Raw genomic sequence first — 13960 nt, forward strand, 5'->3', positions numbered from 1 at the left:
CAAGGATCAAACTTAGGTCTCCTGCATTGCAGGCAGATTCTTTACAGCTGAGCCACAAGGGAAGATCAAGAATACTGGAGTGAGTAGCCTATCCCTTCTCCAGCAGATCTTCCCAATCTAGGAGTTTAACCGGGAACTCCTGCATTGCAGGCAGATTCTTTACCAACTGAGCTATCAGAGAAGCCTGTAGAGAAACACACAGAAGACCAAATATAAGAAGTTTTGTCACTGGGCTGTGTAGTAGAGCAAATGTTCATAGCAAACCAGAGCTCCGGCATTAAGAGAATAGTTTTATAACTTTAATATGTTAACATGATGTAATATTATGCAGCCTTTCAAGTTAATTTTTTAAAAACATGCAGAAATGCTAGAGTTAGTAATATTTTAAGTGAAAAGATGAGACAAATGATGCACTCGAGTGCAAATATATAAAAATGGGTTTATCTGTGGTGGCAAAACTGTGCTTTTACGATGCCTCTTCATCCTGGTTGACTTCACCATAAACAAAGTGAATGATGAGCTCTAACTGCTGCGCTGGGAACACGTGCCTGGCCTGGTGGGCCTGGGGCTGGCTCTGAGGCAGAACATCCTGAGAACTCCCGGCTGAGTACTGACCTCCCCCATTGTCCTTTGTCTCCCGATGAGCAGCAGTGAGAACGATGGCCTGGAGCTCACCCGGGTGCTTTTGCGGAAGTTTGGGGATCAGGATCCGCCCTGTGCTGACTTATACCCAGACCTGTAAGTACCTGACACCCTTTGCAGAAGAGCAGGCTCGAGCTGGCGACGCATAGGCTGGCAGGATCTCCTGGCACCTGTTCTCACTACAGGGAGAGCAGTAGCCAGATGAGAGGGCGAGGACTGAGCATGCCTGATGCTGGCTGTTGATAAGATGACCTAAGAGAAACTCCATCACTCTCCTTTCCCTTCCTTGGTAAATACAGGCTTTGTATCATTGCAAAATCAATTAGTAAAATCAATATTGAATAGCATTCAGTTAACTTACTAAAACCTCCAAAGAATAAACCTGTAAAAAGAATAAAGTAACAATTAAATATGAAATAGATATTGTTAATATTTATTATTTACTTTTTAGGTAAAACTTGTACCTATGAAAAGATTAATTGTGTTTTTTTTTTTTTTTTTTTTTTAACTAAAGAGAGTTAAAAAGTCAGTAACATCAGTGTGGGGTGAATTACTTTGAAAACTTTTTTTTCCTAAGATTTGAAAATGATATTAATAGTATAGAGATGAGACCTTGATAAAGCATGCCTTTCTTCATAAACAGTCTTCTCTCTTACTTTGCTTGACTGTTATTTATTGAGGATCATGCTGTTGTAGGAATCAGGATTGATGGAGGACTTAGGAATTTACAAATGGGGAAGTGATAAAAAAACCATAATGATGTATTAAGTACTGAAGTGTATGTTTTTCAGTAATAAATACTAAAATCCAGACAATAATGCCGTATCGGTGCGTGTTCTCCTAATTTGTGATGACTCGTCTTGTGCATTATTGATGTTGGTAATGAACATGAGACTGAATACCTATTACTGGTCTCAGTGAGGAAGAATTAATAGAAAGTTAATCACATTGTTTCACTTTAGTCTTCTCTTGAAAAAGGAAGTAATTAATTTAACTAAATAAAAGCTTCCATGGTGATGCTTTTATTTCCCTTCCGTCTAAAGAAACATGCAGGATGTAAAAACTGTCTACCTTTGAGAAATTGAAATATAATCTGGGGCCCTGCAGGGTTTAGTCTGGGCCCAACCTGGCAACAAAGAAGAAAGAACAGTTGGCAGAAAAGAAAAAGATATTTATCTGGCCTTTCTAGAGGAGGGAAAAGGTAGAATCAGTGCTAAGACAGGAGACCATGTTCCAAATTCTGTTCAGACGTCAGTTTTACCCTCACGAACTGTTGCCAGGAGTCCGTGGCCCCCAGGCCCTCCTGCCTCACCCCGTGCCCCCGAGCTCTGCCCCTGCCCCACAGCCTGCAGATGCTCACTCTTCCCTCCTCAGCCTTTCCTCCCACTTCCTGGGTCTGCTTCTTCTTCTTGTCCCTTAACTCCCTTCTAACTGTTAACCATTTCTGTGCTTTTCCTTGGTCAGCATGACCAAAAGCTGGAGGAGGGTGCTATACAAGGAGGCGCTTTGCATACTTACATCAGTAATAATTTCTGTCCACGTCTCACAGTTAAGTCTTATTTACCGAAATCTCAGGTTGAAACAAAAGGTTTTATTTAAAACAAATAATTTTCCTTCTATAAATGTAAAACAGTATTGAATTCAGTGTCTACATTTTCCATTGTGGGCAGACTTTAGCCATCATTTGATTATGAATTAGCAGACACATTTTAAGACAGTAGACGAGATTCTGTGTATTGACTGTTTTTCTGCTCAGACTCTGAGCTTCTGCTGAGGGAGCATATTGAACCCCCAACTTTACCTCTTCTCAGGCAGGAAAGTGAAGAAAGTGATAGTCGTTCAGTCATGTCCAACTGTTTGCGACCCCATGGACTGCAGCTCACCAGGCTCGTCTGTCCATGGAATATTGGAGAGTGTTGCCATTCCCTTCTCCAGGGGATCTTCCCAACTCAGGGATTGAACCCAGGGCTCCTGAATTGCAAGCAGATTCTTTACCATCCAGGCTGCAGAGGACCTGGGGCAATGGAAGGTGAGGTCAGGAATCTAAAGCACACCCAGAATGCACATATCGAGCACCCAGGAAAACTGGGGGAGACTCAGATTCTGGGTGGGGCCACAAGAGCCTACATCCCAGCTCTGCTGAAGACACTCTTGAGTGATGTGGGCGTGACTCACCTCCCTCTGCTCTTTTAGCATCACTGTGCTCCCACGTCTCGCAAGAGAGCAAGTGTCACCTCAGACCACAGGGTGTCCCTGTGCCGAGACTTTTGTTCCTTCAGGCAAGTTTGTGTCAGAACCTTCCCTCTTGAGAGTAGGTCCTGAGAACCTCTCTCTGGCACTGAGATGCAAAGTGCACATTTGAATGTTGAAAACTGCAGGCAGGCGGGCCTGCGTCAAGGAGACCCACTCAGTCCAGCCTCACCAGATGTGACAGACAGAGGGACCATGTCAGACACCCCCTTGGGATGACATCACTGCTCATGTGTCCTGTGAAGCCTGGCTGGTGTTCCACACACAACCCTGGGGTCCTGATGTTGGAGGGGTGCGAATAAGTCTGATCCTACATCTCCCATCTCCTGCGCCCTCTGCGAGCACAGCTTCCCAGGACTTCCTGGAGGCTGGGAGGCTGCCATATCTAGAACCTGCTAAATGCTGTTGCTGGTCCCTGTGCAGCAAGGTGCATCTCTTTACTGTCTAGACTGGAAGCTAAGAGAAAAACCAGTGGAGGATTTGGAAGAGACAACGAGACATTTTGAAGAAATGCATTATGTTGTAAATACTTGCTAACAGTCATCAAAGACCAGCAGTGGAAGCAAGGAAGGCTGCAAACTTCAGGAATGTAAATGGAGTCATTTTTTTCCAAGTGATTATCAGATACAGCAAGCAGTCTGATTAAGCACATCACTGCCTTGGCTACTGTCTTCTTGTCACTTTCAAGGCTCAAAACAGGAGTCTCTATAGGTTGGTTGACCGAGAAAGTCACACCAGGGAAGCCTTGAAGTGATTTTTGATATTTCAGAAATTTACATGGAAATTATATTTTGCTGACCTCGTTAATAGAAATGGCAGATTTCCTTTCATTGGCCTGGACGTTTTTCACCTTAATGTTCTAACACTAGAGCCACACCGCCTGGAGCAAAGAGCGAGGGCTTGGAGCACGTGAGACTGTCTTCCAAAGGGTGATGTCGTGTGAACCCCTGACCTCTGAGAACCCCAACCCTTCTTCCCAGAAGTGAGGTTGCAGATGTTTGTGGTGAAAACATCTAGCCAGGTACCTGTAGTTCAGTGAAGGTTAATTTCCTCCTTTCTCTCCCAGTTTGTGAGTAAATAACAATTTTTAGTACTAAAGCAGATTTCAGTTTGTAAACATTGCTGAAAAAAAATCAAAACAAGAGGACTAACAAGGAGAACAGTGACAGGGAGCTTTGGAATACAGAGATTCTGAAACTCTGCAGTAAGTTGGTTTCATAGCAATTTCTGAGGCACCACCGTTCTTCATGACAGAAATTTAATACTAGTCGCTTTTCTTTAAATGATGATCAGTTATGATGTCACACGATGAAAAGGAGTTAGCAACTTCCTGTGTTTAGGAGTTGCTGTGCTGAGGGTACCTGGTTTGGCCACCAGGAGTCCTGGGGTCCATGACAGCCCACCGGGAGCCTTAGTGGCAGATTCAGTGCACGAACAGAGAGCATCATTTAATATAATGGAAATAATGTGATTGTAATAAAGCATTGTCATCAGATTAACAGCTCAAGCTGTGAAAACAAATGTGAGCACTCTGCCTTCTGCATCACGGGGAGATGATGCTCTTGTGAGCCGTGCTCCGGTCTGGGGGATGCTGTCATGGAGATGCAGCAGCTCTGTGATCTGAGTATCATCTTACCTTCTCCTTCGTTTTGTCAGGGAGAATTCTTCCTGCTGGCACACCGACCCCTCCTCTCACTGGGGAGTCCAAGAGTCCTGTGGCTGCCTGGTAGGTTACCTCAGTGTTTTTGATTTTTTAAAAGCCTAAACCTCAAGGAACAGAAGTGAGTTCACCTATTCTCCCAATTCACCCAACCCTCCCCTTCCCCTGCCACCCCTTCCACTTGTCCATTCTGTACATCTGCATCTCTATTCCTGCCCAGAAGACAAGTTCATCTGGACCATTTCTCTAGATTCCATATATATGCATTAATATATGATATTTGCTTTTCTGTCTCTGACCTACTTCACTCTGTATGGCGGACTCTAGGTCCATCCACATCTCTGCAGAAGTCCGACTCTGTTCCTTTTTATGGCTGACACTACTGTGTGTATATATACATATGTGTGTGTATACACACACACACGCACACACATCTTCCTTCTCCGTCCATCTTTTGACATTTAGATTGCTTCCCTTGGTGCTCTGTGATGAGCCAGGTGGGTGGGATGAGGGGAATGGTGGCGGGGGTGGGGGAGGTCCACGAGAGTGGGAATACACATATAGCTGATTCCCTTCCTTGTTCAGCAGAGACTAACACAGTATTGTAAGGGATTTATATTCCAATTAAAAAAAAATGAGTTCACTCCCATCTGAAAAATCTTTGTTTTTGGTAACTACATGAACTTTCAGACTAAATGAGTCTTAGGTTTCCTTGATTGGGTGCTTCTTGGAAAGGTGTCATGACGTGGTTTCCAGGGTGACCCTCCCATTCATTTTCCACTGGTCGCAAATCAGCGACAGTCCAACAGCGGACCTAGAATGCACTTCAGGGGGGAAATTTCCCAGAATTTCAAGGCAGGGTGACCTCAGGTTTCTTGTATTTTTATTTGAGTTTTGAAAGCTGGATGTTAAAAACTAAGATATCACATGGCTCTTCTAACTATGGCTGAGCAATACAAAGGCACACAGAAGTGGGTTACCCCTGTTACAGTGAGAGGCACGCTGTCCAGTCTGTTGAGAAGAATGGAATGAAATTTATGTGGAAAACTGGTTGGAACTCATCTCAAAGGAAATCTCAAGAGGCAGTTAGTAAAGGGCACAGGTGTATTGGCTAAAATCAAGAAACAGATATGGCGATCCTAATTTATAGGAAAAAAATAAGACAAACAAAAATCTTAATTTAAATTGAATTTTAAGAAAATGACCATGTGAGCATGTTTATAAGTCTTTTCTGTTTAGTGGTCCACAGGGTGTGTGTTAGTTGCTGAGTTGGTTCTGACTCTGCGACCTTATGGATGGTAGCCTCTGTCCATGGAATTCTTCAGGCAAGAATACTGGAGTGGGTTGCCAGTCCCTTCTTCAGGGGATCTTCCCAACCCAGGGATTGAACCCATGTCTCTGCATTGCAGGCAGATTCTTTACCGTCTGAGCCACCAGGGAAGCCCTCCTAATAGTGTAGTGACTTTCGAAAGGCTTCCTTTCGATGGACCCGGTCTCCTTTCTTCTCTTAGAGCGAATGTCTGCACTCAGGTGAGGCAGTCACACAGCACCGTGGATGTAGGTAGGGCCCACCAGAGACCGCTGATGGATGCCGCATGCCACCCTTACGGCCTGGGCCATTGGTGATGCTATTTGCTGCTCCTTTGTGGTGACCAGCTGCTCTGCTCAAGTTCTTTATGGACCCAGTGATTGGTTTCTTCCCCATCTTGTTTATTCCATTAACTCAGGAACCCTATAAGTTTTCACTCCATGCTCTGATTCTTTGGCCTTGATTCACTCATTCTGTTAGACTGGTACTTTTTATTACAAGCTGCCTGAAATTTATTGGAATTAGATTGGGTGTCAGTATCAGACAAATGAATGAACAAGTACCAGAATGGTTGATGTTGAATTCGCTTGAATTCACATGAACTGTGAGATCTCAGAAATATGTGTGCAAGGAGAAAAGGATTTCCTGTGAAAAAGCTCCATAGCCAAGGGAGCTTCAGAAATGTCAGAGAAAGCCCCATGTAACGGGTCTCTTTGCCATAGCTCCTGCAAGATGCTCAAATCACAAGGAGTGGGAAAGAGGCAGCTTTTAATTTATCTGACTAAAGAATCCTTATTTTTGTATGTGTGTGTGGGGTGCCTAGGTGCCTTGGCAGAATCTTCTGGAAATGCTAGTCTACTTGTTAGGAGCCAGAGGCCCTCAGGAGAGAGGGAGTCAGGTGGTCCCTGCTGGGCAAATATTTCCAGGTTCCAGGCCTCTGAGTGGCTGCAGAAGAGGAGTTTGGTCTCTGTTTCAGGCATTTAGGGAAGAAACAGTCTTTTGAATTTTCTCGGTTATTGTCCTCTGACTCTCTTGGTGGTTCATCAAATGCAAGATGACCCCAGTGAAAACATATTTTCCCTTTTGAGTTCTTACCCATCTGCCCAACTTATATAGAGGAAAGGATTGAAAGTCCCCCAGTGTAACTAGGGGCAAAGGTTGCAGTGGAATTCTGGTATAATTCTCAAATGTAGGTGACTCTCTTAAGAGAGACATGAGGAATCAGAACATATAAAAGGCCATCGATGAGTCACTGAAAAAGTGAGAGCTGGGAAGAGTCACATTTGCTTTACTTAAGTGGTATCGGGGAACCTGCATGTGCGTGTGAACGAGCTTCTACTTCCCATCTTTGGAAATGATTGCAGAAGTGCCCCAATGCGAGCACCAGGGCTCCCTACCTGACCAACCGCCTGGGCCACCGGCTTCTCAACCTCTCTGGCCTCCCCCTGGAGGAGTATTTGCTGGCGCCGATGGAAAAACCAAGGTGGGTTTGAAACCTCTGCTATATCTTTCCTGTTCTCAGAGTTACTTAGGAAATCTGATCATTTCAAATGCTGATGTTCTTCAATGCTCAGAAGTCTCCTGGTAACCTTGATACTCATAAAAATTCTGAAGCCGTGCTGCAGAACTTAATCAGATTCCTCCTGCTGACTTTCACTCCGGCCCCGGGGGGAGTGGGGGAGTCATGTTCATGGAGTGTCACCTAGGGGAGCCAGAAGCAGCTTGACTGCTTTAGAGGATAAGCCCTGAGACGTTCACAGCATAATGAGGGAAGCTCTCCATGGTATCCTAACGTCCCTCTTAAGAGATTTTGAGGAAAGCTTTTGTTCTGTGCTGCATTTCCTTGAGCTTGAGAGGGGGAATCTAGATGAGAGGATAGGGATGAGCTGCTCATTGCTTTAAATTACAATCATACTCACTATTCCATCAAATGTCCTGAGACCCACCCCCCAACACAAAAGCATCATTGTATGGGGTGTCTGCGATGCCTAGAACATCCTCCCACCCCACCCCCAGGCCCTTTTTCCTTCTGATGCTTCCCGGACCATCTCTGGCCCCTGCTGCCCTCCCGTTGTGCCTTTAAACACATCCAGGAATCTCTGATTTTTGAAGGTGGGCGCTTGTGTGCCTAGGACTTAGAATAGTATCTGGTATACAAAAGGCACTCAATCAATGAATGCTTGAGTCTCTGAAATGAATGACTGAGTTAAATTGAGCTGAGTAGGAATCTATCCTTATTCTTTTGCCCCAAATTTCTGCTCAAAATCCAGGCACAAAGGTAGAAATTTGTTGTTTTAATCTCCTTTTATCCAGAGCCTGGGAAACAAAGTTTAGTATATGTTTTTATTTCTAATGTCCAATATTTTTAGAAGCTTCATAAGTGCTAAATATACTATATAACCCAAGGGATATGGAGAGAAAATTCACCCCACATGCCGGGAGAAACTCACAGAGCTGTGTAAGAGATGAACTGGCAAAAAAGACAGTTAAGGCCCAACATAGCAATCAACACAAGAAATGGAAATTAAGGTGTTGTGAGAACCCCAAAGAGAAGGCGATTCACCCCAGTCGAGGTAGCCAGGGATGCCTTCCTGCAGGACGCAGTGTGTGCACAGAGAGTGAGAGAAGCGAGAGGAAGAAAACTGTTCAAAGCAGGCTGACTCAGGAGCAGGGCAAACCAAAGGGGACTGAAAGCTGATTTTAGGGGAGACGGCCATTAATGAGAACACCAGCAGGGCAGGCGAGCACAGCAAAGCCATGCACGGGGCGTGTGTCCTCACACCGCGGGGAGTGCTGAGAGGCTCTACTCTAACGTGGGTGAGGAGTGGGTGATCTCATCCATCCCTGCTAAATAAGCAGCGCCTTCCTTGGATACCTGCCTGGGGCCAGGCCGCATCCCGCAGCGGGCTGACCCCGGGGGGCTGCGATCCAGAGCCTGGAAGTTCCGCAGCCACTGTTTTATGGCCTCCGGTGTGGTGGGTGGGAGACACCCTCTGTTAGGAGGTGTCTGCCTGGTGCTGCCTGGCGGAAGCTCTGACCTCTTGTTTACTTCCCCAGGCTCGGAGGATGGTCTTTTGGAGTACAAATCCCCAATCAAGTTCAAGACACGAATTCAAATATGTCAAAGCCCCAAAATCTGGCAAAGGTACAGTCTTTCCTTTTTTCCTTTTTTTCTTGTTTTAGAAAGCATTCAGGGAAACTTGCTTTGTAAATATCTTTGTGGGTATAGGCAAAATCAAACCAAATACCAGTGTTTGTTACCCTGAAACACAGCCAGTTGTATGTGAGCTTTCTCTTGAAAGAGAAAATGAGTCGTTTCCTTTAGACTATCTAGAAATATATGAAATAGGTCACTGTTTTTTGTAAAGATGAGAATTCACTTGATAGACCTAAAGCAAATAAGGAAAGTAATCTGCTTTTAAAGATGCTTATCATCAGGGTAGGGCTTTCCAGGTGTCACAAGTGGTGAAGAATCTGCCTGTCAGTGCAGGAGACAGAAGACATGCAGGTTCTATCCCTGGGTTGGGAAGATCCCTTGGAGGAGGGCATGGCAACCCACAGCAGTATTCTTGCTTGGAGAATCCCACTGACAGAGGAGCCTGGAGGGCTACAGTCCATAGGGTTGCAAAAAGTCGGACACGACTGAAGGGACTTAGCCACAGCAGCAGCAGCAGCATCAGGATGACAGTGATCTTGATACATGTATTTATTGACCAAAAAGTTCATTCGGGTTTTTCCTGTAACATTCTGAACCAACTTTTGGGTCAACCCAATAAATTCCTTTTCTTCCTGATGACTGGATGGACCCAGAGTGGTGAGCACCCCTCCCAGGGGTTGGATTTTTAAGCCCTCCAGGTCTGGCCCTATGAAATGAGGAAAATCCCTTTGGCATTACCAAGAGTGGCCAGGAAAGACCCCCTTACCCACCAGTACCACCCTTACCCCCTTCGCCACCAAGGAACTCAGAGGCAGGTAATCAGGACAGGTTTCCCTAAGAAAAGAGGTTGGTACAGCCTTAAGATGGGAAAGATTTGAAGCTCTCAGTCTGGGTGATTGGGGAAATAGTCTGGTTTTGGTCCCAATTTTGAGAGAAAATGGGAAAGAGTAAGTCGTGGGAGTGGTGTGTGTGTGTGTTAGTTGCTCAGTTGTGTCCGACTCTGTGACCCCATGGACTGTAGTTCTCCAGGCTCCACTGTCCATGGGATTCTCCAGGCAAGAATACTCGAGCAGGTTACCTACTCCAGGGGATTTTCCTGTCCCAGGGATCAAACCCATGTCTCTCGAGTCTCCTGCATCGGCAGCTGGATTCTTTACCACTGAGCCACCTGGGAGTGATATCTGCTTGTACACCTGTCATATCACCGATGAAATGTTTGCCTTGTCGTGGGGCCTTTCGTGGTTCATTGTGACTCGGAAAAGCTTTTCAGGATCCAGGCTTATGCCTGTTGAAGGATTATTCAGTGAAATAAGGTGCTTTACAGGTTTTTAACAATGTAATCCCTGGTGAAAATGTTAACATTCATACTTCACAATCTAATCACAAAGAAAAGTTTTAACAGTTGTATTTCACAATGTAATCCCTGATGAAAAATTCTGGTCCCTGTGTAGACTGTTCAGACATCCCTCATTTCAGCTGAGGTTTGTTCAAATCTCTCTCACGCTGCAGGCCACACACAGGGAAAGATTTATAGCTTAAGATGAAAAGATCAAGATTCATAGCTTGATAGAAAAATAATCTAAAATACCTTTGCTGGCTTTTTGAACACATGATGTGACTGTTATTAATAAACCCAGTTTGTAGGAGGAATCTGCCCATTTCCTCCGAGAACATTTTTTAAGTTTCTAATCTGTGTGAATACCAAGCCTCCTGCTGACAGTGGAACGTCCTGTCTGTGCTTCTAGGGTCTGGGGCAAGGCAGCCAAGGCTCTCCTGTGTCTCTGCTCCCGTGACAAGGGCTCAGCACCCTGTGTCTCCCTGACACTCGCTCTTTTTCCTCTTTGTTTGTCTTCTGTATCGACATGTTTGAGCAGTGACTTCTGCAGCTTCTGATGTTGTTTGACATGGACTTTGCCATACTCAGGTGTGCAAGTATCCAGCCCTTTGGGGAGAGAGCCTCTTTTCAGGGAGCTCAATGATCGTGAGTCTGCATTGGACTCTAAAGGGCATCTGGTGTCTCAAATTCCTATAGCATTGTTGGTGGTTGATGTCATGTCAAATTATTACATTAACCTCTTGGTAATTAACCACCAGCCTTTTACTTTGGCCTTTGGGGTACATTCATAAGACCACAGAGTTTACGATTTTCGCAGTCTTTTTGAGGAGAAAATGGGAAATTTGCATATGAATAGGCTTAATACTTAAAATTCATCGTATTTTAGAATATCTCTCACAGAACCTTTATGAATGATTTCATTCACATCTTGAGTGTTCAGCTGGTTTAGTTAAACACCCTCTAGAATGTATTTTGTTGTTGTTCAATTGCAAAGTTCTGTCCAATTCTTTGTGACCCCATGGACAGAGGGAGCCTGAAGGGCTACAGTCCATGGGATTTCCTGGGCAAGAATAGTAGAGTTGGTTGTCATTTCCTTCTCCATGGGATCTTCCGATCCAGCAATAAAACCTGCGTCTCCTGCATTGGCAGGTGGATTCTTTACCTCTTAGCCACCAGGGAGACCCTTTAGAATGTATACACTTCAGTTAAAAAAGCTAAACACACTCCCCTCTTGTTTGGTGTTCATTCTGTTCTGTTCTCGTGTATACTTTTATGCATTTGAATATCCATCCAGAGATTTTTTTTTTCCTTATAGTAACTTAGTTGCCTCTCTGAGGAACTGTTCCTGGGGATCCTGACATGAAAGGTCTGTTTTGAGGTGTCATGATGTGTTCCTAAAAGGAGGTTAACTTCCTCCTTCAGCTGTTGGATTTATTGATCCTGTCTTAGAGACCAGCAGGGAAGGAAGTCCCACAACTTATTTAAGATCATCATGAAGCATCTATCACTTACTTAAAAGAATTTATAAAATTTCTCCCAAGCAAAAGCCAGTTTGTAGTAGAACCAAAATGATGTTCAAATTGTTCCTTGGAACTCTGTATATTGTCATCTGTCCTGAAAGTGATGCCAGGGTCGTCAGGACCATCAGCAGCTGGCCGTCATGGAGCTGGGCGGGGCTTTTAGGGGCTGTGCTCTGCACAGAATGCCGAGTCTCCCTCTGGTTGGGGAGACTCCCTGACTGGATCCCACCCGGTCCCCTGGCACTGTCGCCATGGCCGTGTTCTCAGTGCCTATACTCAGGCTAATGGAGCAGCTCCTCACTGGCCCCCTGCCTGCAGAGAGCAGGGCTGGAGCCCTCAGGGGCCAGCATGGCAGCACCCCCTGCCCTCTGACCTGGCCCCGTTGATGAACCCTGGCGTCTCCTCATCTCACTGAGGTCTTCAGGCCGCATTATGGCTCCTATTAGGACAGGTTTCACCCTCTATGGTTAACGAGCATTTTGGGATGTCAGGGTCCTCAGGGTTATACCCTTTAGGTCCCTGGAAGCCCCTCTGTCGCCTGAGAGGGTCATTGGGCACCACCCCTCCCTCAGCAAGCATCACCAAGTTTCACGGCCACGCCTGTGACTTAGTGTTGATCATGAGGCAACCCTCTTGACCTTTGGCCTAGAGACTGTGTCCCTGAGTGGAGAGGTTTGTCAGCTGCTGGTCTCAACTGGGATGATGGTGGGGACCCAGTCCTGGTGGTTGCCTGGGGCACCACGGTGACAGCAGAGGCACAGGGGCTGAGCCCAGGTCGGAGACCCACAGCCATGGCTAGAGGAGAAACGGAGCATGAACTCGACCCAACACAGAAGCTGAAGCTGATGGGGAGGGGTGGGCGAGATGCCCAGGCTCTGGGGTACCCCACCTCCACCATAGCTATCCCACTTTGGTTTCTGTGTTTTTGTACACTGTATTTTTTTTTAATACAATCCCTATACAGTAAATCCTTGTTGCTGTTTTATTTTAATCAATCACTTAATTTTTAAAGATGAAAAAAAATTTTTTACCAAACCATGAGGCAGGTGGGATCCTAGTTCTCCAACCAAGGATCGAACCCAAGGCCCCACACTGGATGTGCGGTGTCTTGGCCACTGGACCACTATGGAATTTCCGTGTACAGTGTCATTTCTAAGCTGAGAAAAATGTCACCCTGCTTTTAAAACAAAATTTCAAACAAACTAATTTGAAGGCCCCATGTCTAGAGCAGAGAACACCCCTGGCTTTCATGTTTTTCTCCTCCAGTTAAGCAGTTAATGGAGCCAAGATGGTGGTGGGGGGAGCAGGCCGTGGACTGTGGTTCCCGTCCACAGCAGAGGTTTTATACTGTATGTCCTTTAACTTTAGCAGTCTTGCATTTTGCGTCATTGTATCCAGACGCATAGCTAGTCCCTGTATGTTAGCACATCTGCAGGTGTGTGTGTGTTTGAGGGTGGGGGTGGTGAGAGGTTGACTGGGGGCATCCTGCAGGGCCTGGGGTCACTGTGTTGGCTATAGAACGGGGGCAGATACCCTCTGGTAAGTGATCTCAGTCCAGGGCAGGGCGGGCTGCCCTGTGAAGGGAACCCATGCTTTCCCCCACTTTTCAGAATCCTGTGTCTGAATTACACCCATTTGTGAGTCTGTGGATTTTTGTGTTACCAGTCTCAGATCCACTTGAGCACAACTGAGGGCATCAGCAGGTTGTCCTGGGTCTGTGGATAGTCGGTCTTGAGCAGAATTTCTTCCTTCTTGGAGTTGGAAGGAGTGACTGCTAAGGGTTTCCCTGAACCTAAGAAACTATTTGAAGATGGGAGTGTGTAATGGCAGCTGCTGTGACAGAGGGCAGGGTTCTGCCTCCTTAATCACCCAGGGAGGTGGGCTTCCTAAGAAAGAGTTGGGCCACTGTCCTGCAGAGAAAGGCATTTTCATGAGCTGTCACTGGATACTTAGTTCCCCCCATGAACTCAGGACCCTGGTGGAGACAACTGGTCACCCTGTGATGGGGTTGGGGAGGGGAACGGGTTGGAAGCCCAGGGACCTGAGATTTGGCCTGAACTTTGCAGAAACTGTGAGAACCTGTACA

General features: G+C 45.8%; 1 protein-coding gene across 1 annotated transcript in view; it reads left to right on the forward strand.

Moving 5' to 3' along the window:
- Positions 1-13960, forward strand: part of ABCA13 (ATP binding cassette subfamily A member 13) — a 351879-nt gene that overhangs the window by 197543 nt on the left and 140376 nt on the right. Inside the window, exons 40-43 of the mRNA XM_070368866.1 lie at positions 649-738; positions 4549-4618; positions 7226-7344; positions 8919-9006. Of these exons, the coding sequence (XP_070224967.1) occupies positions 649-738; positions 4549-4618; positions 7226-7344; positions 8919-9006 (367 nt within the window). The remainder of the gene's footprint in view (positions 1-648; positions 739-4548; positions 4619-7225; positions 7345-8918; positions 9007-13960) is intronic.

This window comes from Bos mutus, chromosome 4 (assembly GCF_027580195.1).
Source record: "Bos mutus isolate GX-2022 chromosome 4, NWIPB_WYAK_1.1, whole genome shotgun sequence".
Taxonomy (NCBI): domain Eukaryota; kingdom Metazoa; phylum Chordata; class Mammalia; order Artiodactyla; family Bovidae; genus Bos; species Bos mutus.